Here is a 21,340-nt window from a genome sequence, read left to right on the forward strand (position 1 = left end):
CTCTCGCTTGTCCTCAATGTCTCTCTCTATCTCTCTCTCTCTCTCTGTCTACAGCCTGATGAACTGACTAATGTCCTGGAGATTTGTAACATAGTGTTCACCAGTATGTTCACCCTGGAGATGATCCTCAAGCTTACTGCCTTTGGCTTCTTTGAATATCTTAGAAACCCCTACAACATCTTTGATGGCATTATTGTGATCATCAGGTAAGTCCATTCTCTTTTATAGTTTGTAGAATGTCTTTTAAAATCATTGTGGGTGTTATGCACACTTTTTGCATAATATTTTGACAAAATAACAACTTAACTAGAAATAACTCAACAAAAATAGTGATATTTCCCTTGTGTTTGTGAACATCACATTTAATCTCAAGTACTGTATCCTTGATAACCAAGTTCACTTTTAAACATTTTTTAGCTGGAAAATACATTGGTATAGAGAAATTACAAGTGACACCACAAAAGACGCAGTCAAAAATAGTTTTTAGAACAATAATTTTGTAGCTTAGGATTTATTTTCTAGGCCTAGGACAACAGTAAAGTTGACTTTTAAACTGTATTTTTTGCATGTGAATATTTGATTAAAAGTTTCCACACCTTAAAACTATATGTAAAAGGCATCGAAGTAGCAAAAATGAATGACGCAAAAGCAAACATTAATGATATAGGCACGATAAGATGTCAGTTAATGCTGGGTTCAAGTAAAGGTTATTCTGTTATAGGCTATTTTGTACCCCCTGGTCACAAAAGTGCAGAATTTAAACACCCTTATATTTCTACATTATAATCAACATGTTTTTTGTGTGTTTGTGTATAGCGTATGTGAGATCATTGGGCAGTCTGATGGGGGTCTGTCCGTCCTGAGGACGTTCAGACTGTTGAGGGTCATAAAGCTGGTCCGGTTCATGCCAGCTCTCCGCAGACAGCTGGTGGTCCTGATGAAGACCATGGACAACGTGGCCACCTTCTGCATGTTACTAATGCTCTTTATCTTCATATTCAGGTGGGTTGGTCTTCGTTATTGCATTCCGCTGTGTCTCTTGACCAATTATTGGTGAATGAATCTTAATGTGTGTTTACATCCATGTGCTTACTCATAGTCTCTAGCCGTACACGGACGCACACTTGTTTGTAATAAACGGTACACACTTTATCACACAAAGTGGCCGAGGTTAATAAAATCCCAGCAGCTGGATCACACCAGACTCTGAATGGCTGAGCGTCTCAGCTGCACAGAGTACACCTCAGCTTCAGCTGCGAGTGACAGGCCCATAAGGACCAGAGTGAGATTGATGGAGGGCAGAATAATAACACTGAAGCCCCTGGTGCCCACTGACTCACCTGCCTTCCCCCTGCAGCGCTGCAATTCCAGCAGAGTGCACCGAGACAGATGGAGGCTGCTGCAGGATTGAGTGCATAAACCAATCCCACCAATCCGTCTTTCCCTCTCACGTTTTGCTTTCAGCGTATCCCCTCCCCCCCTCACCAACTATCTCAATTTATAACCCCTCATCTGAAAACAATGCCCTGATTTATGTCTCTTAAATGGATAGAGTTGTCCCCAGCCTGTGGGTAGAGTCAACAGGCTTTCGTAACTGTAGCAGATGCCTAGAATGACGTATCGATGATGGGAATGGAGAGAATGAATCAGCATTACAGACTGGAAGCTATATTTGTGCCAATTATTAATCCGATTCATCATCACTCTGCTGCATAGAGAACTGTTGAAGACGAATGAGGAAAGAAACACATTTGTCTTTCACTGGGCGGCTTGTATGGAGCTTTATGGGATGTTGCGATATGAATCAGACAAACACCATGGTCACCGGACCATCAGCCTTCTGTGAACATTTCTATGGATTTTATGTAGGCATAGTTTCTACGAGCAGTATATATTTCATATAGACGTTCTTCATGTCTTCAATTGCACACACCTCTGCTCTGATGCAGTCCCCAGATTCTGTTATTTTGTCCACTATTCATTTTATTTATTTATTTTTCTCAGCATTGGTTTGTAGTTTTTAAGTAGTAATTCTGGCATAAGGCTCCAAGAAATCATTGTAGTGCTCTGTACCTCGCTGCTAAGCATGATACACACTCTCTAGACCTACAATACCCATCATTCTCGCACTTACAGCAACTCCAACAAAGCCCTCGCACAACATGCTAATATTGTTCAGTTGTAACTCAAATATTTTGGTTTAAATGTAACAAATAACATGTTTACAGTCTGATTATATAAAATCTGTCATTAGTAACATGTTACCGCCAACACGGTTTGTATGTCTGTAGTATCACCTCTGTCTCAATTTACCTTTTGGTATGTGCATTCTGCATTCTTTGATCCGTCTCTTCGCGTGACTGGTCTCATCTCTGGCTGCTGTCCAACCAGGACATATGTCTCCTCACACAGCACTGATATCATTTTTATAGGCTCCTCATATCTGACAGACTCATTCATGTCACATCCTGTTGAAGTCGACCAGAAACATACGGTATCAGAATATCTAAACGTGAGAGTAACATTTAGAGCTTGTTTGTCTGTTTGTTTCTGCAGTATTCTGGGAATGCATATTTTTGGCTGCAAGTTCAGCCTGAAGACAGAGGCTGGGGACACAGTACCTGATAGGAAAAACTTTGACTCCCTGCTTTGGGCCATTGTCACAGTGTTTCAGGTGTGTAGCGCTCTCAAAACTCCTCTCACTTATGAAAGCACTGCTGCAGGTGACGGGAAACACAGGGCAACTGGGAACTGGGTGAAAACACTTTTTAATCACACACACACACTCCGTGGAGCTGAAGGTTTAGACTACTACATGGTATATATATCTCTCTTTGAGCATGGACTATTTACATTTTTGTAGTAAAATGCTGTATTTTACATACACTTTATAACGTATTGTTACGCATCTTATGAAACTTGTAGAAACTCTTAGGGGAAATTTATGAAATTTGGAAAACAGATAGTGGACAGTCTAATCATTAACCACAGCAAATATGTTGTTTCTAACTCAAACTCTCTAGCACCACCAACAGGCCAAATTTGAACTTATGTTTCTGTTATAAAGTCTTTAAAATCAAATAAATAAATAGATAAATAAAAATCCCTCTGAATCTCATACAGAGTTGAATGTATACAAATATTTAAAAAAATTCTGGTTCAAGATATTTATTTATTTTTTATTTTTTTTATTATTATTTATTTTTTGCAATTTAGAATTTTCCCAAAAATCTACTTTTTCGAACTCATCCTAGATGGTTTGTCCTGTTTTCAGCAAATTAAGCTAAGATTATCTTCATAGTATTCTGGCAAAATGTTGTTAAAAGCTTTTTGTTAAAAAGCTTTTTGCTTTTAGCTTTTTGTTGTTTATATCTATATAAACAACAGAACCATACCTAGTTTTCCTATGTCAGCCTTTTTGGACATCAGCCATTTTGAGTTTTGTATTCTATCTGTCTGTCTGTCTAAGTTATATATTTTTTGTGTTTGTATGCAGATCCTAACTCAAGAGGACTGGAACATGGTTTTGTATAACGGCATGGCCTCTACCTCCCCTCTGGCAGCTCTGTATTTTGTTGCGCTCATGACTTTTGGGAACTACGTTCTGTTCAATCTGCTTGTGGCTATCTTAGTCGAAGGATTTCAGGCAGAGGTAAGGTACCCACCTTAAGGCATTTGAGAAATTCAAGGTTTTGGTTGATGCACAAAGCAATCTCCAACATGCCGGGTTTAGCTGCTGAATATGAATATTTCAAGCTCACTGGGTTAATTTGAATACATTATTGTGGAAAGCAACTGTTGGCTGTGGTGCCTTCTGTAAAAGGGTCAAATTTATGCTGGTGTTTAGCAATAAAATGACAGCTAGAACATGGCTGTAATAACTTACAGCTGTCCTGGGGCATTTTTTTCCACAGTCTTATGTTGTTCTTGCTGGTGAATATATTTTCGATGTATAAATAGCACTTCACGGGCAGGTATGCAGACTGCAGGAGTAGGTTGTCTCTCCAGGGAGCATGTAGAAGTGGGCCTTCAGGTTATGGTCTAGATCTGAGGCACTATGTGAGGGTGAGTGGGGAACTAGAGCAAATGTGACTGACTTTCAGAGGGAGGGCAGTTAGATTGACATATCTATTAAAACTGCTCAACGCTGTTTAGTTATTTTACAAAAGAAATTCTGCCCCTAACTTTTGTCGTTTATTTGTCAATGGCTCACTGAGTGCTTGAATAACGTTGTTAACCCTGTAGTTAAATTTGATTACAGTCACAGACTTCGGTCATAATGAGTCGAAGCCACAGTCTATAAACCAAACTGACTTTAAAAGTGAAATCTCTGTGCCATGTGAATGTACACTAACTCAAGCTAACTTGTGTCATTTTGACTTTGTGTCCCTGTTGTTTTTTCTGTTTTGTTTTTTTATTGTCTGCCACAGGGTGATGCTAACCGTTCCTACTCTGATGACGACAGATCATCTTGTAACTTCGAAGAAACTGAGAAAAAGGACTCACTCCAGCTGTCCGGTACTGAGCTGTGGACTGTTTTTCCTTGTGTTTCCTAGACTTATGTGCAGTACTGTAGTTCGTTTTTTATTTTCGTTCATTCTAAGTAGAAACTCCCAAAAGCTCCTTTTCGGATCATCTGAACAAAAAACAAACTAATAACAGTCTTTTACAATGACAGTACACTGTGCTACTGTAATCAACATGTTAATATATTTATCTTTTTATACTTTCTGTGTTATGACCTTTTTATTTATTTATTTATTTATTTTATTTTTGTTGGTGAAGGTTTTGTCAATGATAAAGAGTCAGAATGTAAATGTTGTGTTATATCGCGGTTTACGGCGATAATTTGAATTCGTTAAAGCTAGTTCAGACAGGAACCACTTTGGCAAGTTTACTTGAATTTATTGAACACAATTTATCTTTGGCGGTATGGTTCCTTATGAATAATTAAACATGCAAGAGCTTTAACATTAACCCCCTGGAACCATGAATTTAGAAATACATAACAATTTAAGACTTTTAAGTCTTTAAAGCGAACAGTGATAATCATGTAGATGTGGCAGTGGGACGTCTATCCTATAGTCTGGTTATGAAGATGGTTGTCTCTCAGCAGTGAGGTCCGTACCAGCTAAGATTTTGGAAGCCTTAGTGATCTGAAACAAAGAAGACGACAGCCAGAAGGTGTAAAGTAATGTGCTCATGCTTATAATGGGGAGGGAGGGAGGGTTGCGAGCCGTTGAGCATACTTACCGAGCAGTGGTGCCACGTATATATATGTCCCGTGTATGATAGGAGAGAGGTGATTGGAGCGATTTGACAGCTGACCGCATCAGCTGTTCACAGCCTTGCCTCCATGGCCTGACTGAACTAACGCTGCGCGCAATTTATTTTGGTGTCAATTTTGGGGTTTTGGGGTCATTAAGATTTTTAAAAAGGAAATTATTTCCCAAATTAATCAGCAAGGTCTTAAGTTAATCAAAAGTGACAGTTAATACATTTATAATTTTGCAGAAGTTTTCTATTACAAATAAACTGTTTTCAAAATGGCTAATAATATGAAATGTTACTTCACCAAATGTCACCAAATCAGCAATATTTAAGGATTTTTGAATGATTGTGTGACACTGGAGTAATGGCTACTGAAAATTCAGCTTTGTCATTGCAGGAATAAAATACATTTTAAACTATATTACAATGAAAAAAACATCAATTTACTACATTTGAATTTGAATTAGATTTTTTTTTATATACAATTTTGTCTTGCCTTTTCTTATCAAAGATATTGCATGTAGTCACAGTTATAGTTTATTAACGTTATTGTCATCTCGTCATTGTCTCATTTTGTTCATGGGCAAAAAGCTTGTCAACAAACATATTTCATTATAGTTTTAATTAATGAAATTAACAATAGACAGCATGCTAGCCAAAATGCAATATTCTAAACAGTTTAAAAAACGAGCAATGCATTGAAATATCTCAATAATATATGGTAAAAAAAAAATGATGCTGTGAGATCTGAGGATATGATGCAATGAATAATGCATGCTCACACTGATGCTCTCTACAGACAGAAGACAATCTTACAAACTCCCACCAGTGTTGCCTGGCATGAGAGGAGGCTTTAGAAATACCAGAAAGCTTGAAACTTTAACAGGCTTGCTGGAATACTTCTTAATTCCGTGCCATAAACACATTTTTTTTTTTTTTTTGTACTTATTGCCAGCTAGCATTTCTCATGGCTAGAGTCCTTTGGATGTGTTTGTGATCTAATCAGTCTTGGCATGTGTATTTGTGCAGATCCCAAGATTTCCACTTTGACCCCTAATGGGCATCTGGATTTGGCACCTGCACCCAACGCCAGGAGCCTGTACCCATCTGAAAGGCTGAGCTTTGCCCTGAGATCCCGCAAGAGCAGCGTGAGCTCCCTGGGCAGGGCTAGCCTGGAGCAGACGGTGCTGGTGAGCTATTGTACATGCTTCAGTCAACCTGCCATTCATTACAGGGTTTTACTCAACGAGAGGGCACAGAAGCTATATCATTCCACTCCAGCACAAAGCACAAAGAACACAATAATTATCCATCAACTCTGCATGTATTAGCATTATACGAACCATTAATAAGACACTTACTCAGCACTTAGAGAGCTGTCTCTACTCATCTAGCTTGCACTATATTAGCATACACACAGAGGGTCATTAAGAGGGCACTCGAAGAGCTGAGAGCAACTTATAAACTACATAATTATTTTTACAATGGTTTAAATAATTCCAGCCCTTGTGAGGAGGTTGGCTTTTTATGGGAGTTCTTTACAGTGAGGGAGGAATTTGCTAAGAATGAGTTGAAAGTATGGTTTATTAGCATGCACCGGTGTTTGTTTCTTTTTTTTTTTTTTTAGATTCACTAGGAATTATATACAGCAAATCAGGTAACACCCAAAACTTTAGTGCATCATGTGGGATTGTGGAGTCACAAGCAGACACTATCAGAGAAACTTTACGGTACAGCATCGTCCCACCACTGCAATCCACACACCTGGACCTGAACCCGTCTCTTTAAAATACAGTGTTCATTCCACTAAACAACATTGTACCACAATATTCCTGTGGACAATAGTAGCACAAAAATAATTATGCTTTTTTTGAGTTTTGTGATTAATAGAAAAATAAATGATTATTTTTTTTAAACATTATGAATTCAGAATAGTTTGTGATATATATAATACTTTTGAATACATAAAATAATAAAAAAAATACAATATATTTATTTATTCTATAATGCAATTTTTGCAAGCTATCTTAGTGCTTTTTGCCACTGTAATCCAATCACCTGAACCTGACTGAATGTATTATTTAATCTATTTATCTTTAATATTTTTAGATTTTTCTCACCCTTTCAGAACAGTCTGCACAACTATTGACAGGTCAGTCAGATTCCAGGACTGTTTGATAACAACTTGCATAATATGTGTTGCAGTGTCCAGGACAAGCCTCTTTGTACAACAACTGGGGACGGCCCGCACAACCGGGAATATGGAGTCGCAGGTCAAGCTGGAACAGCTTAAGTCGATCCTCTAGATGCCTGGGGATGGGGGTCGGAGGCAGTTTAAGGGTCCGTAGCCCTCACTCTCGCCTCGCTGAGCAGGAGTCCCTACTGTCTCCACCACTCCCTCCTCTGCACCCACCTCTGCTCTCTAGACACTTCGTCCCGCGCAGAGAACGGCGAGCTCTCTCTTTGGAGCTTCCTGAGCTGCTGCAGGTGCCTGGACCAGCCCTGCCTCCTCTGCATGCACGGCAACGCAAGAAGAGCTTCTCTGGGGGTCTGGGAAGTGTTGGAGAGCACCAGGACTGTAATGGGAAGACACCATCAGTCCGACAACACATTATCAATGAAGTCTACCCTCAGGTCAATGCACGCAAGGACAGGGAGGATCTGGATGATGAGCTGGACTATGTAAGTGTCCATTAAATTATTTTAAAGGGATAGTTCACATATTCTGTAATTTTTATATTTCAAACTTATATGACTGACTGTCTTCTGTGGAACACAAAAGTAGACATTTAGCCGAATATCCTGGGTGCTCTTATCCATACAGTGATGGAGTGTGAGAGCTTCATTTCCCCCCTGACATCAGAGCAACTGAGGATGCAATGGATTTTTTTTTATGTCTGATGGTAATACACCACCAGATAAACAAAAAAAAAAAAAAAAACAGAAGAGAAGGGTGGAGTGAGCAGTAGCCTCTTTATCATTTAAATGGGGGTGAAATGCTCGTTTTCTTGTTAATCTTGAGTACCTATAGAGTAGTACTGCATCCTTCATAACTCCAAAAAGTCTTTAGTTTTATTATATTTATAAGAGAAAGATAGTCTGTACCGATTTTTCCCGGAAAAACACGAGTGCCTAGAGGTGTGATGTGTGGGCGGAGCTAAAGAATCACGAGCGCCAGTAGGCTTTTGCGTTGAGAGCATGTGGAAGCTGTGACACAGATCCAGAGGCTGAAATTTAACAAGAGCAGCATCAGCAAAGGCGTCTCTATGTGGTATGTACTGAAACTGTATATATTTGCTTAGCGGTTTTGGAAAATGACTAAGTTCCACTTTATGTCGTCTTTTTTTTTTTTTTTTTTTAAGCTGTACATGTGGAAAGTGCAGTTTGATGACAACATCGCATGTTGTTTACTTGATGTGCTTACGCTCTGATAGCTAAGTTAACAACACAGAGATATTTGAAGCAGTTTTACTCACCGCATGCAGTTCAAACACACGATCATGACCCTTTTTCGTTGGGACTGCATTATCCTTAAGAAATAAACGATGTGCAATCCGAAATGCAGGGAACAAACAAAAACACTTGCACAACTCCGTTGATGCTCTGTAAATATAAACTGCATCCACTGGTCCCTTAATGCTGTTTCTCTTTTGGTAATCTGTGCAGGGTTGTCTTGCCCTGGCAACCAAAAACACACTCCTTTTGTGACATTTCGCGACGCTCTCGCTCTGATCAGGCTGTGCTCAGCCTCTCAGTGCTCTGCTATACGGGAGCGTGCGCTCTTCCGGCAGAAGTGCCTTAGGACCCATATAAGGAAATTCCGCTCCATCTAACGTCACACAGAGCCATACTCGAAAAAGACTTTCCGAAACTTGTGACAAACCGGAAGAGGTTTTTTTGGAACAAATATACTCCTTCAAACGTACAACTGACTTTTTGAAACTTTGTCCATGTTTAGCATGGGAATCCAACTCTTTAACAGTGTAAAAAACTCAGTATGCATGAAATAGCATTTCACCCCCCCTTTAAAGAGACATGCACCAAAATGGGTCACTGTGAACAGAGCTGGTTTTGATGAGGTAAAAATTGTGTTCTTTTACATGACCATTGAGGAACTTTTACCAAAGTATGTTATAAACGTTTCATGAAGACCCTAAAGAATCATACAAACTTGTGGAAAATGGGCATCCGATGTCCCCCTTTAAATACTGTGGCAGAGGAAACAATTCAGCCAGGATGCAATAAATTGGTTTTACTGTGTATTTGACCAAATAAAATAAGCCTTGGTTAGAATAAGAGACTTATTTCAAAGACATTTTAAAAAATGGTTACCCAACCCCAAACTTTTTAACAGTAATGTATGGCTTCAGAAAAATTCTGTCATTTATGGAGCCTCTAGATATTAGTGTTCCATGGAAGAAAGGGATTCAAATGTTGGAACCAAATTAGTTTTTTATAAAATAGATAATTGTCTTTTACATGGTAATTTTTGTGGATTGTTTAAAGTTAGATTGGCCCCTGCAAAACAGCGTCTGCACACAATGTAAATCTTCTGGAAGCAGAGCCAATTGCACATATAATCAACTACACAATGAAATTTGCCCAATTATTATCTGTTGAGAAGGAACGCTAACAGATGGCAGTAGGGTTTCAGTTAGTTTACAGCCAGACTGTCTTGTTTTGTAAGCAATTAAGAGTAACATGGCAGCTCCAAGGGGACCTGAAACACTGGAAATAACTGCTTGAACTATCAAACGTGTTTCCAAGAAAGTTCTCCCACCCTGGATACTGCAGAATTCATCTTAGTCCTCATTTTTTCCTACAGATATTCAGCTAAATACATCTTTTTCTGTCGGCAGAGTCTATGTTTCCGGATGCAGAAGATGATAGAGGTGTACAGACCAGACTGGTGTGAGACCAGGGAAGACTGGTCCGTCTTCCTCTTCTCTCCCCAAAATAAGTTAGTCTTTTCCCTGTCTCCTCTATGTCAGTACATAACGGTCATGAACATACTTTATAAGACCAAACCAAAGCTGTTTCATCTTTTCACCTTGCTTACACACAATACAGTATATATTTGTGGTCAAAATTGTACATACCCTTTGCAGAATTTGCTAAATATGAGTTATTTTACCAAAATAAGAGGGATCATACAATATGCATGTTGTTTTTTATTTAGTACAGACGTTTATATATAGTCCACAAGATAAATGTAATAGTTAAATATATAAAATGACCCCGTTCAAAAGTTTACATGCATGTGATTCTTAATACACTGTTGTTACTTGGACGATCCACAGTTTTTGTTGTTTTGTTGTTGTTGTTTTTTGGTGATAGTTGTTCATGAATCTCTTTGTTGTCCTAAACATTTAAACCGCTGTTTACTTCAGAAAATACTTCAGGCCCCTCAAATTCTTTGGTTTTCCTTTCCGGTATCTTTTGCATATTTTAACCCTGTCCAACAATGACTGTACAATTTTAAGATCCATCTTTTCACACTGAGGACAAATGCAACTATTAAAAAAAATCTCAAACGCTCATGGAAACATGATGCATTAAGAGCCCATATGGAAGTGACTAAAACTGCAATTCATCGACTGACCGCTTGAGGCTGGCTGCAGCCTGGTGCAAAAAATTATTTTGGTCTGTATAGCTAATTTTACCCTTCATGACAACTGTGAGTTACTTTTTACCTCCATGTACTGTAATATGAGCATTAACTGACTTCACAGAACCGTGAACATGCTAATTTGTTGTCAAATTATTTTAATAACTTAAAATCTCAGTGGGTACTTCAAGTAAATACATATTTTAGGTCATAGGGCTTTTTGTGTCAAACGTTTGGGAATACCTGGTCTAAAGTAAGGCTTTTGCACCTGTGCTGCTGTGCTGCCTCATCACAAGCAAAACCTGCTGGCAATCATTCACCTTCACGCCTCTTTACAGTTCAAAATTACTGATGGGTTTTGTCAGGTAAGAGTCAAATCTGCGAAATTGGCGAGTTCAGCTGAAGTTGTTTTTCATGGACCTCATTATAGCATAAAACAGATTAGTTGTTGCTCCACACCCAAGAGCAGGTTGAAATTAAGCAGATAAAGGCAAGCTTGTGTCACAGGTTGTTTCCTATAGTGCCACTGATGTGATCTCTGAATAACACGGATGCCTGCACACCTCCTCCTCTCTCCTGATGGTAACTCGGCCAGCAGTTCTTTTGCTATCCCTGCCTGATCAATAGCACTGATGGGCTGCCAGCTGTTTAGAGGGTGGCTTGATTAGGGTATTGATCTGTGTCAGTGAGATAGGAGCCGATTACTCCCACCCTCTGCCTGTCAGTCTGTTTTTCTAGTCTTTGAATATCCAGCTAGAGTTTGGGCTGCAGTGGAACATTTAAGATATTTGGCCGTTTCAAAAAGTAGTGAGCTGTCAGAATGCATTGTGACAATCTCCATGAAAAAATTAATCCAAGATGGCAGATGAAGTGAGATTCATATACTATTGTTCAAATAGTTATTTAATGAAAGAGGTCAATGCTTTATTTCTGCAAGGCATTCATTTGATAACATAAGTCATTAATTATTTTACAAAAGATTGTCATTTCAAATAAAGTCTCTTTTTCAAACTTTCTGTTCATCAAAGAACCAAGTGGAAAATGTTGTATTGCAGATTCCACAATTTATTACCATTTTCAACTGTGATAATAAGAAATGTTTCTTTAGCAGCAGTTTAGCATATTTGAATATTTTAAAGGATTGTGTGAAACTGAAGACTAGAGTAATGATGCTGACAGTTGTAGAACGTACAGTAGAACGTTCTAAATAGCTCACTGGTTTTGGAACAAAGATATTTATTTCTACTTTCCCAGTCTTTATCTTTTAGTTTGTCTCTGTATATCTCTATTCCTGACATTCCCCTTCTTCTTCAGGTTCAGGTTGTTGTGCCAGTCCATTATAGCCCATAAGCTGTTCGACTATGTGGTGCTGGTCTTCATCTTCTCAAACTGCATCACTGTGGCTCTGGAGAGACCCAAGATCCTCCAGGGTAGCCTGGTAAGACTTCAGACCAATGGATCTTTGATTCGGTTGTTTAATCCGTTGTTAGTTCTTAATGATTTCCACGAGCAGATATTCTGACGGCATTGACAAAATTCCAGCTTTTTCCTTTCTACTCTTTCCATAATTTTGCTCCTTTTTTCTCTCTGTTTTCTCTTTTCCTTACTTCTTCTTTTTCTGCAGGAGAGACTTTTCCTCACCGTGTCCAATTACATTTTCACAGCCATATTTGTGGGGGAGATGACACTTAAGGTAAATATTTACATTCATAGCTTGATAATGTGCTGATTTCAGGACTCCCGTGTATAGATTTTTTTTTTCTTCCTGAATATGCTGCCATACCTCTGATCTGTGCTGGTGAATCAAGAGAAAATTATTAATATGGTAATTGATTTCAAAGCTGCAGATACTGTGACTATATCTTTTTTGTTATTTGAAGCCCTTTTTCCTTTTTTTTTTTTTTTTTTTTTTGGTTTGAGTACAACATAATCTATTTAGTTATGCATTCTTTCTAATTTGCAAGACACTGAACCCCCAACTGCTCTCTGGATGCCACAGTAATATGGCTGCCCACTGCTCTGGGTGTGTGTTCACTGCTGTGTGTGCGCACTCGGATGGGTTAATTGCAGAGCACAAATTCTGAGTATGGGACACCATGCACCATTTTTATGTAGCACCACTGTATGTGCCCACATGTAGCGGAATGACAATAAAGCTCAACTTGACTTGATAATTGGTCACACTTCACTTCATGTCTTCCATTTGGAGATGTTGCAAAATACTTATTGTGCTTCAAGGGAAACTACAACAACTTACTGTCTGTCAGACACATGATCATTGTCAAATTTGCTTATTTCATCATTGACCTAGAAATAGTGCTAAATGTTACCGTTTTTTTTTGTTTTTGTTTTTTTATTCTGGGTATGAAAGAATATTACATAATACATCATTATATTATATGTTAATGGATATTGAACAAAATTACACACACACACTTTTGTTAAAGACATTGTTAAAGATTCAAAAGGTTGTTTGAATGGCCAATTAGCTGAATATTTTCCAGTAGATGAAACCGAGTGTGTGTGTGTGTGTGTGTGTGTCTCTAATCACTCTTCCTTTCACTCTTTCTCACTCAATTTCACACACACTTTCTTGAGAGTGGGGTATTACGTTTGCTGGCTCTCTCATGACAAGCAATTAAGCAATGATATTAATTAGAGCCAGTTTCCCCTTTCAGACGCAGTCAATCTCATAGACTAGCCCAGCTATTCAGCGGCAAATGCTTGGCACTTGTAGGTCATCAGTTATGTAACTTAATCAATTATTAATATTAAGACCATAACAGACCGTTGTGTGTAAGTTAATTTGTATGAATATGTTTTTTTTTATATATTTATTTTAGATTTTATTATTTACAATCCATCCATTCATTTTACAAACTGCTTGTCCTATGTGGAGTTGCAAGTATTTTTGTTTTCTTCTTTCATACAACCATTTTCCAAACTGCTTGTTATGTGCAGGATCTTGTATGTTGTGTTATATTATAAAAATATAATAATAATAATAATAATAATAATTATTATTATTATTATTATTATTAATGTTATCATAATATATATTTTACATTTTGTCTTATAAAAATTGTACACAAATATAATTGTATTTAGATGTTTTAGATGACATTTCATACATTTGTCATCATTTGAAATGTCACGTCAACCACCCATACACAGTTAATATACGATGATGCAGAGCACATCTTTTACTGTCAGCATTTTTAAAAGCATTGGTGCAGTGGAAGACACAAGTCAAACAATGATTCCAGCTTTCTCTCGAGGACCAGAAAGTCAACAATTACAGTTCATCCTTGGGGAGGCAGGTTCTGCAAGCTACGGCAAAAATATACCTACTGGTATAACATTGCCTGAGGGGCAGCGGGCTGATTTTACTGTCCCCGGCCCACCTACACTCCACTAATAGGAGCTCTGCAAGGAGATCTGCTCTCACTCAAAAAGCACCTCCTTATTGCTAGTGTGAGTGTCACATTACTGTACTGGTATACATCACTGATTTATTATTGGCTTTCTTTGGCAGTATTGTAAAGAAACTGTCAGACTAATACAGCCAAAATTGATCCCAAGAAAGAGCAGATGTGTGTCGCAGTACGGCATCTCATTTCTTAAAAGTGCATAATTCTCTCTGTCTATATCTGTTTTCTTGCTCTCTTTACTCTTAGCACTCTTAGCCAATGCGACCGTGTGTGTGTGTGTGTGTGTGTGTGCATACTGTGTTTCTTTTCTGTCACTCGTCTTGTTAGTGTCACAAGAACCTGCTTGGGAGGCCAAAGTCTGAGGTCACTTTGGTGCTTCATTGGATTTTGTATTTTCGTCACTTTTTCTGCATTTTAGTTTAATATTTTTTGCTTTTTTAAAAGTATTTTTTTTTATCTCCAGGTCATAGCTCACAACCATCAGCAGGTCCCTTAAAGAGTTACTGTGGTTCACCCAAAAATAGTCCGCTGCCTTTTACTCACCCCGAGGTATTCTATAGGTATATAAGACTTTCTTCTTTCAGACGAATCCAGAGTTATATTAAAAATTGTCTTTGATCTTTCAAGCTCTATTGTTGCAGTCAGCGGGTGTTGCATTGCTTCACTCCAAAAGACATGAAATAAAAAGCGCCCTTCCATAAAAAAAGTGAATCGATGCGTTTTTGTAAGAAAATATCCATATTCAAAATGTAATAATCACTTGAATCTAGCTTGTGCTCACTGTTGTAAAACGGAAAACGCAAAACTGACCCCATGATTTATTCCCCCGGAACTGCTTCCATTTTACAACAGTGAGAATATGCTTTTTATTTAACATCTTTTGGACTGAAGCAATGCAAAACCCGCTGACTGCAACAATAGAGCTTGAACGATCAAAGAACATTTTTAATATAACTGACTGGATTGATTTGAAAGATGAAAGTCATATACACCTAGGATGCCTTGGGGGTGAGCAAAACGCAGCCTAATTTTCATTTATGGGTGAACTAACCTTTTAAGTAGATCTGCATCTCAGAGCTGATAAAATGTTGGATTTTAGATGTAAATTGTGTAGAGCTCAGTTTAGCTGTAAAATCAGCTCTAGAGGAAGCACTATATTAGGGCTTAAATTAGAACTCTTGGCTTGGCTGGAGATCATAAACTATGACTTTGATGTCTGTTTCTCCACTTCAGTAAATGCTTCCATCGATTCCAGCAAAGATATGTAAGCACAATCACACTAGTATGAATCAGAATGAATTTGAGAAACCGATTAGAGGACCAAATCTCACTGTTACACAAAACTCCATACAGTATTACACCAGAACAACAACGATATACATTACAGAACTCCTTGAACTTTTTATGCTGTCCATTTGAGACATTGTTTTTTGTTTATCATAGGTTGTCTCTATGGGTTTGTATCTTGGAGAGCAGGCATACTTGCGCAGCAGTTGGAACATTTTGGATGGTTTCCTGGTGTTTGTGTCTTTGATTGACATTGTTGTGTCGATGGCGGGCGGGGCTAAGATCCTGGGGGTGCTCCGGGTTCTCAGGCTCCTGCGCACACTGCGCCCCCTCAGGTACAGCTAAAACAATTGCAAGCATTCATGTGGCATTGCCCAACAAAAGCTTGGTTTATAGCTTGTAGATGCTAAGTAGTGAATGCTTTTTTCCCATCTGACAGGGTTATCAGTCGAGCTCCTGGCCTCAAACTGGTTGTGGAGACTTTGATCACCTCTCTGAAGCCTATAGGAAACATAGTTCTCATCTGCTGTGCCTTTTTCATCATCTTTGGCATCCTGGGAGTCCAGGTAAACCATGTTGTCCATTCAAACTGGGGCTACCTCAGATGTTTCAGAAGATTTCAGAAGGATTATGAAAGAAATCTTTGTAACTTTGAAAATTGAGTTATTAGGATTATTGGCAAAATGTACAAACACTAAAACCACTGAAGACAGGAGTAATGGCTGCTCAATATTCAGCTTTGCCATTACAGGAATAAATACAATTTTAAAATATAATAAAATACAAAATCGTCTTTTAAATTAAAATAATATTTCACATTACTATTCGTACTGTATTTAGATTTTTGATCAAATAAATGTATCTTTGGTAAGCAAAAGAGAGTTCTGCAAAAACATTTAAAAAATGATAAATATTTGCATGGTAGTGTTTATATCTTAGTGTTTCTATTTTTTTTTTTTTTTTTTTTTTTAGATAATTTGGGTTTTGAAGGTTGTTTTTTCTGCCACTGGTGCACCCTCAAAAAAATAAAAAATAATATTAATTAAAAAAAAATAGATCACCCAGGTGGTCCTGATGCTTTTTGTCTTTTCTTTCTCACCAGATTTTCTGCTTAATCTCACTATCATACCCTTTCTCTCTTTATCACCACTGCTTTCACATTCAGTTTCTTTTAATTGTGTGCTCATTATTAGTTCTTATCCCTTTATAGTGCCCCATCTTGTTCCTTTTTCTTTTTCACAGAGAATGTTTTCTTTTTCTCTCCTTGTCTTCTTTCATAACACCCTTTTTCATTTCAGATATCCTCTGGTCTGACAGTTTTATTAAAGAGATGCTTGAGTAGTGTGGAGTTGAGTGACATGAAGTGTGTGCCATTTCTTTTGCCTCAACAGCTTTTCAAAGGCAAGTTCTACCACTGCTTGGGCCTGGATGTCAAAAACATCACCAACAAGTCCGACTGCCTCTTGGCCAATTATAAGTGGGTCCATCACAAGTACAATTTTGACAACTTGGGGCAGGTTAGTTTGTTCTCTGACTGGGCTTATCAAATCACATGACAGGTGCACAAGATTCCTAATATTGAGCAACTCAGTTTGTTTTGATGTACCTTTATCTGTGTGCATCTATAACATAATTACCTCTCATGGTTCTTTACTTCACGTGTGGTTGTCTATCTGTCTTTGCACCTTAATGTCTGTACAACTACCAACCGTCTTTGTTTGTGCCGGTTCTCTTTTCACCAATCTCCATACATCTGTGTGTCCTTGTACATTATCTGCTTGTATGAATGTGTGTTTATGTTTTACAGGCACTGATGTCCCTGTTTGTGCTTGCATCGAAGGACGGCTGGGTCAACATCATGTATCATGGGCTGGATGCAGTGGCAGTGGACCAGCAGGTAATGCTCTTCATGTAACATGTTCGCTGCTGTTCCCATCCTGCCCTCTTGATGATTCTCACCTGGTGAATATAAATGGTGCATTTTCATGTCATATGGATGTTGTAATATATTTGCACATTGGTATCACAGTGAACCATCACAGTCAGTGATATGTATATTCAATTATTATTTTCTCTTGTGGACCATATGCAAATGTCGTATGCGAAATATCTTATTCAGGTCAGTGCTAAATAAAACATAGCATGCATTTTGTATGATCTCTCTTATTTTGGTAAAATAATTCACATATTGTAGATACTGCAAAGTGTATGTAAAATGTTGACCACAGCTGTTTATATACTGTATAATATATAATATATTATAAAATACATAAGTCTTGGGTTTTAAGAATTGAAATAAAGCTGAAATAAATATTAGATGAAAACTTAAAAAACAAATGTAATGAATATTAGAATTTAGTGAAACTGGACACAAATTTAAAGTTAAAAAGAAAAAATAATGAAAATGATTTTAAAAAAATGAAAATGAAAACTCGAATCAAGAAATATGAAAAACTGAACTGAAATCTTTATGATGAATCACTTGTATTCCTCATTTGTAAGTAGCTTTGAATAAAAGTGTCTGCTAAATGAATAAATGGAAATATAGAAATAAAAGCAATATCTGTTTGTTATTTTGCAGTGGCTTGGTGCACCCTCAGTGCATTTTTATTAAAAACTATATCCATTAACCAAGATACTACAAGTAAGCTTTAACAACTTTGTTTAAAATGCAATTTATTTTCTGAATTAGTTACTTTCATACTTATTAAATGTTAAAACTCTCTGTGCCAAACAAAAGTCTCATTCTTTTTTTTTAACAAAAATAAAGAGCTTTAAGGAATAAGCACTCAGCAGTGAATATTTAATCCTGAATACACACAATCAGCTTCATGAATACTAACAGGCTTTTGGCTCTGAAGCTAAAAACAATGACTTTCAAGAGTCCTCGATTCAAAAAGCAGTGAGCTTGCGTCAGTTAAGGACCAGCACATTAGGCCTGCAGCCAGACCCTCTCACACGGGAAGAGCCCACCATCTCTAGGCAGTCAAACACAGGGTGGAAAAAATACTCATGGATTGAATTGGCATCTGTAATTTCCTCACTGCATCATCTCTGTCGCACCAGAGTCCACTGCTGGATATAATCTATGTGTGGAAGCAGATTGAAATGTGCAGAGTATGTTTTACAATGAGCTAATTTAGACTTTAGTGTTTTTGTTTTCGCTCCACACTGCTGCTAAGCAACAAAGTAAAATCTGCACCTAAGTTCACTTTACCATAATTTGACCAGTTTACCTCAAGCTTATGAGTGTCTGCATTAAACACGGCTGTGCTGATCATCTTGTTGAATTCAATTTTAGTCAGCTCCCTGTTCTGACCAGTTTCTTGTGTCGTATTTTTGGTAGTACTTATGAAGAAAAGCATAGTTATTATCATCCCTAACTATTTTAGTCAAACCTTAAGGAGGAAAACCCATCCTGCCTACATGGTTTGTGCTAAGGAAATTAATGGTACCTTAATTTGTAAAGAAATGCTTTCTTTCATTACAAAAAGTGGCTTTTTCGGTTTTTCCCTTGGCAGAAGACAGGTGAACATCCATATCAACACCGACAAAACCTTAGAAGTCACAAAAAAGCCCTAGCAAACCGCTAGCAGCACCATCGTGAGCGCCATAGCAAATTCCCATAGCCTGCCACCATTCACATTCTCTTCCAAAAATCAAGTTCATGTCTTTTTTGTTCCTAACTCTTTCATCCCCCGTTCTTTCTGTCTCTTCATTTATCAGCCCATAACCAATAACAACCCCTGGATGCTGCTGTACTTCATCTCCTTTCTCCTGATCGTCAGTTTCTTCGTGCTGAACATGTTTGTTGGCGTGGTGGTGGAGAACTTCCACAAGTGCCGACAGCACCAGGAGGTGGAGGAGGCCAAGAGGAGGGAGGAGAAGAGATTGAGACGCATGGAGAAAAAGAGACGGAGTAAGAGAGAAAAAGAGATTACGTGCCGTGGGATCTGTTTCTAATGGGTCTGGCCAAGAAAAGAGTAATAGCAATGGATAAAACTATATTTTCTTCAATTTCATATTGTCTTTAGTTATTTTTTTTTTTGGGGGGGGGGGGGGGGGGGGGCATTATTAGACTGAATTAGCTTAGATATGTATTTTATCTGCAATAAATCCAGATGACAGAATCAATCGGGCAAAATACATTTAAAACATAGGGGAAAAAGTGTTAACATAAATACATAAATAAAATAATAATAATAAACAACCTCACTGACTCTTCTGGCCATACCTGTTCATAGCTGTGAGGAGAATTAAATCCATAAGGGAGAGAAGGAAGGAGGAGGACGGATGGAGCGCAGTGACTGTAAATGAAAAGAGATGATTTGATTTGCACATGATATGCTGAACAGCCAGTTTAATTCTCCAGACATCTCGTAATAACATTAGCTAGATGGAGAGACCGCACATACATCTTTTCACTACAGAAAACAAATCTAGTTTATGGACCAGAGAGTGGCCTTTTCATCACAAATATAAACTATAGATATTTTTGAAGGTAAAGTATTCTCCTGCCCCAATCTAATGTGCAGAGATCATTTGAAGTAATCCAGTAGTGGGCTGATTTTCAGAAAAGTGTAAACACTGAGGCTCTCTGTGTTTGACCGGCCAGTTGCAGTAGTGTTATTGAAACCTGTGTCATGAATTCACACACTCCAGCTTTATATATTTGTTGTCATAAGGTGCTCATTCTAAACTGATCCATTCGTTTCTTTCAGAGGCCCAGAAGTTGCCTTACTATGCCAGTTACAGTCATGTGCGTTTGATGATCCACACCTTGTGCACAAGTCACTACCTGGACATCTTCATCACCTTCATCATCTGTGTAAACGTTGTGACTATGTCACTGGAGCACTACAGCCAGCCTCATGTAAGATAAAACGCTGACTTCATTCTCTAAATCAGGGTTTCTCAAACCAAGGTTCAAACTGTCTATGATAAATCAGTTTGACTTCTGTTTTACGTTTTTAAAAATGTTACTATGTAAACTGAAATGTTGCAATTTCCATCTAATCTAGTAATTTCTTCAGTCCCACACACACACACACACACACACACACACACACACACATATATATATATAACGCATGCAACTTGTCTTCATACTGTATATTAAGCATTACCTGAACATTCATAGGATACTTGATATTGTAATATTACTAATGTAAAACTGACTGGTTTGGTTGACTTTATGAACCCGAGGCGAAAGTCTTTTAATCATTCACACCTCTCTTGTTCTCTTCCTGTTTCTCTGGCTTCCTCTCTGTCTGTATGTTTCCTTCCCCTCCAGTCTCTGGAGATCACACTCAAGTACTGTAATTATTTCTTCACCAGCACCTTTGTGCTAGAGGCTGTCCTGAAGCTCACCGCGTTTGGTGTCCGACGTTTCTTCAAAGACAGGTATTCAGTTCATTCCCCTTCTCACCTTTCATCTCCTAACATTTTCTCTCCACCGATCTCTTATTGATTTAATGAATTCATTAGATATCGATTCCACCTGACCGAATCCTCTTAGTTTGAAGTCATTTTTGTTATAGGCAAAATGTTGCATCTGCTGTTGCATTCATGGCACAGGCAGAAATGAAATTAGCACTGCGAGATGTAAATACAACAAAGCGCACCAGACCACAGTGAAGAGCGAGAGCGAACGTGGATATTTGTCTCAAGGGTTTAATGAAATCTCTCTCCTGTGTTTGTTTCCCTAATTGAACTCTTACTTATCATTAGGCTGACTACAAGA

The 21,340-nt window shown here is 38.0% G+C and overlaps 1 protein-coding gene across 1 annotated transcript in view; it reads left to right on the forward strand.

Moving 5' to 3' along the window:
* Window positions 1-21,340, forward strand: part of LOC127948901 (voltage-dependent T-type calcium channel subunit alpha-1I-like) — an 80,007-nt gene that overhangs the window by 34,021 nt on the left and 24,646 nt on the right. The window contains exons 9-25 of the mRNA XM_052545738.1: window positions 55-206; window positions 817-1,002; window positions 2,557-2,674; window positions 3,497-3,652; window positions 4,431-4,518; window positions 6,301-6,461; window positions 7,477-7,953; window positions 10,131-10,231; window positions 12,194-12,317; window positions 12,504-12,572; window positions 15,754-15,932; window positions 16,037-16,163; window positions 16,989-17,114; window positions 17,405-17,494; window positions 19,324-19,516; window positions 20,319-20,470; window positions 20,891-21,000. Coding sequence (XP_052401698.1) covers window positions 55-206; window positions 817-1,002; window positions 2,557-2,674; window positions 3,497-3,652; window positions 4,431-4,518; window positions 6,301-6,461; window positions 7,477-7,953; window positions 10,131-10,231; window positions 12,194-12,317; window positions 12,504-12,572; window positions 15,754-15,932; window positions 16,037-16,163; window positions 16,989-17,114; window positions 17,405-17,494; window positions 19,324-19,516; window positions 20,319-20,470; window positions 20,891-21,000 — 2,609 coding nt within the window. The remainder of the gene's footprint in view (window positions 1-54; window positions 207-816; window positions 1,003-2,556; window positions 2,675-3,496; window positions 3,653-4,430; window positions 4,519-6,300; window positions 6,462-7,476; window positions 7,954-10,130; window positions 10,232-12,193; window positions 12,318-12,503; window positions 12,573-15,753; window positions 15,933-16,036; window positions 16,164-16,988; window positions 17,115-17,404; window positions 17,495-19,323; window positions 19,517-20,318; window positions 20,471-20,890; window positions 21,001-21,340) is intronic.

The sequence above is a fragment of the Carassius gibelio genome, chromosome A3, assembly GCF_023724105.1.
Source record: "Carassius gibelio isolate Cgi1373 ecotype wild population from Czech Republic chromosome A3, carGib1.2-hapl.c, whole genome shotgun sequence".
In the NCBI taxonomy this organism is placed as follows: Eukaryota; Metazoa; Chordata; class Actinopteri; order Cypriniformes; family Cyprinidae; genus Carassius; species Carassius gibelio.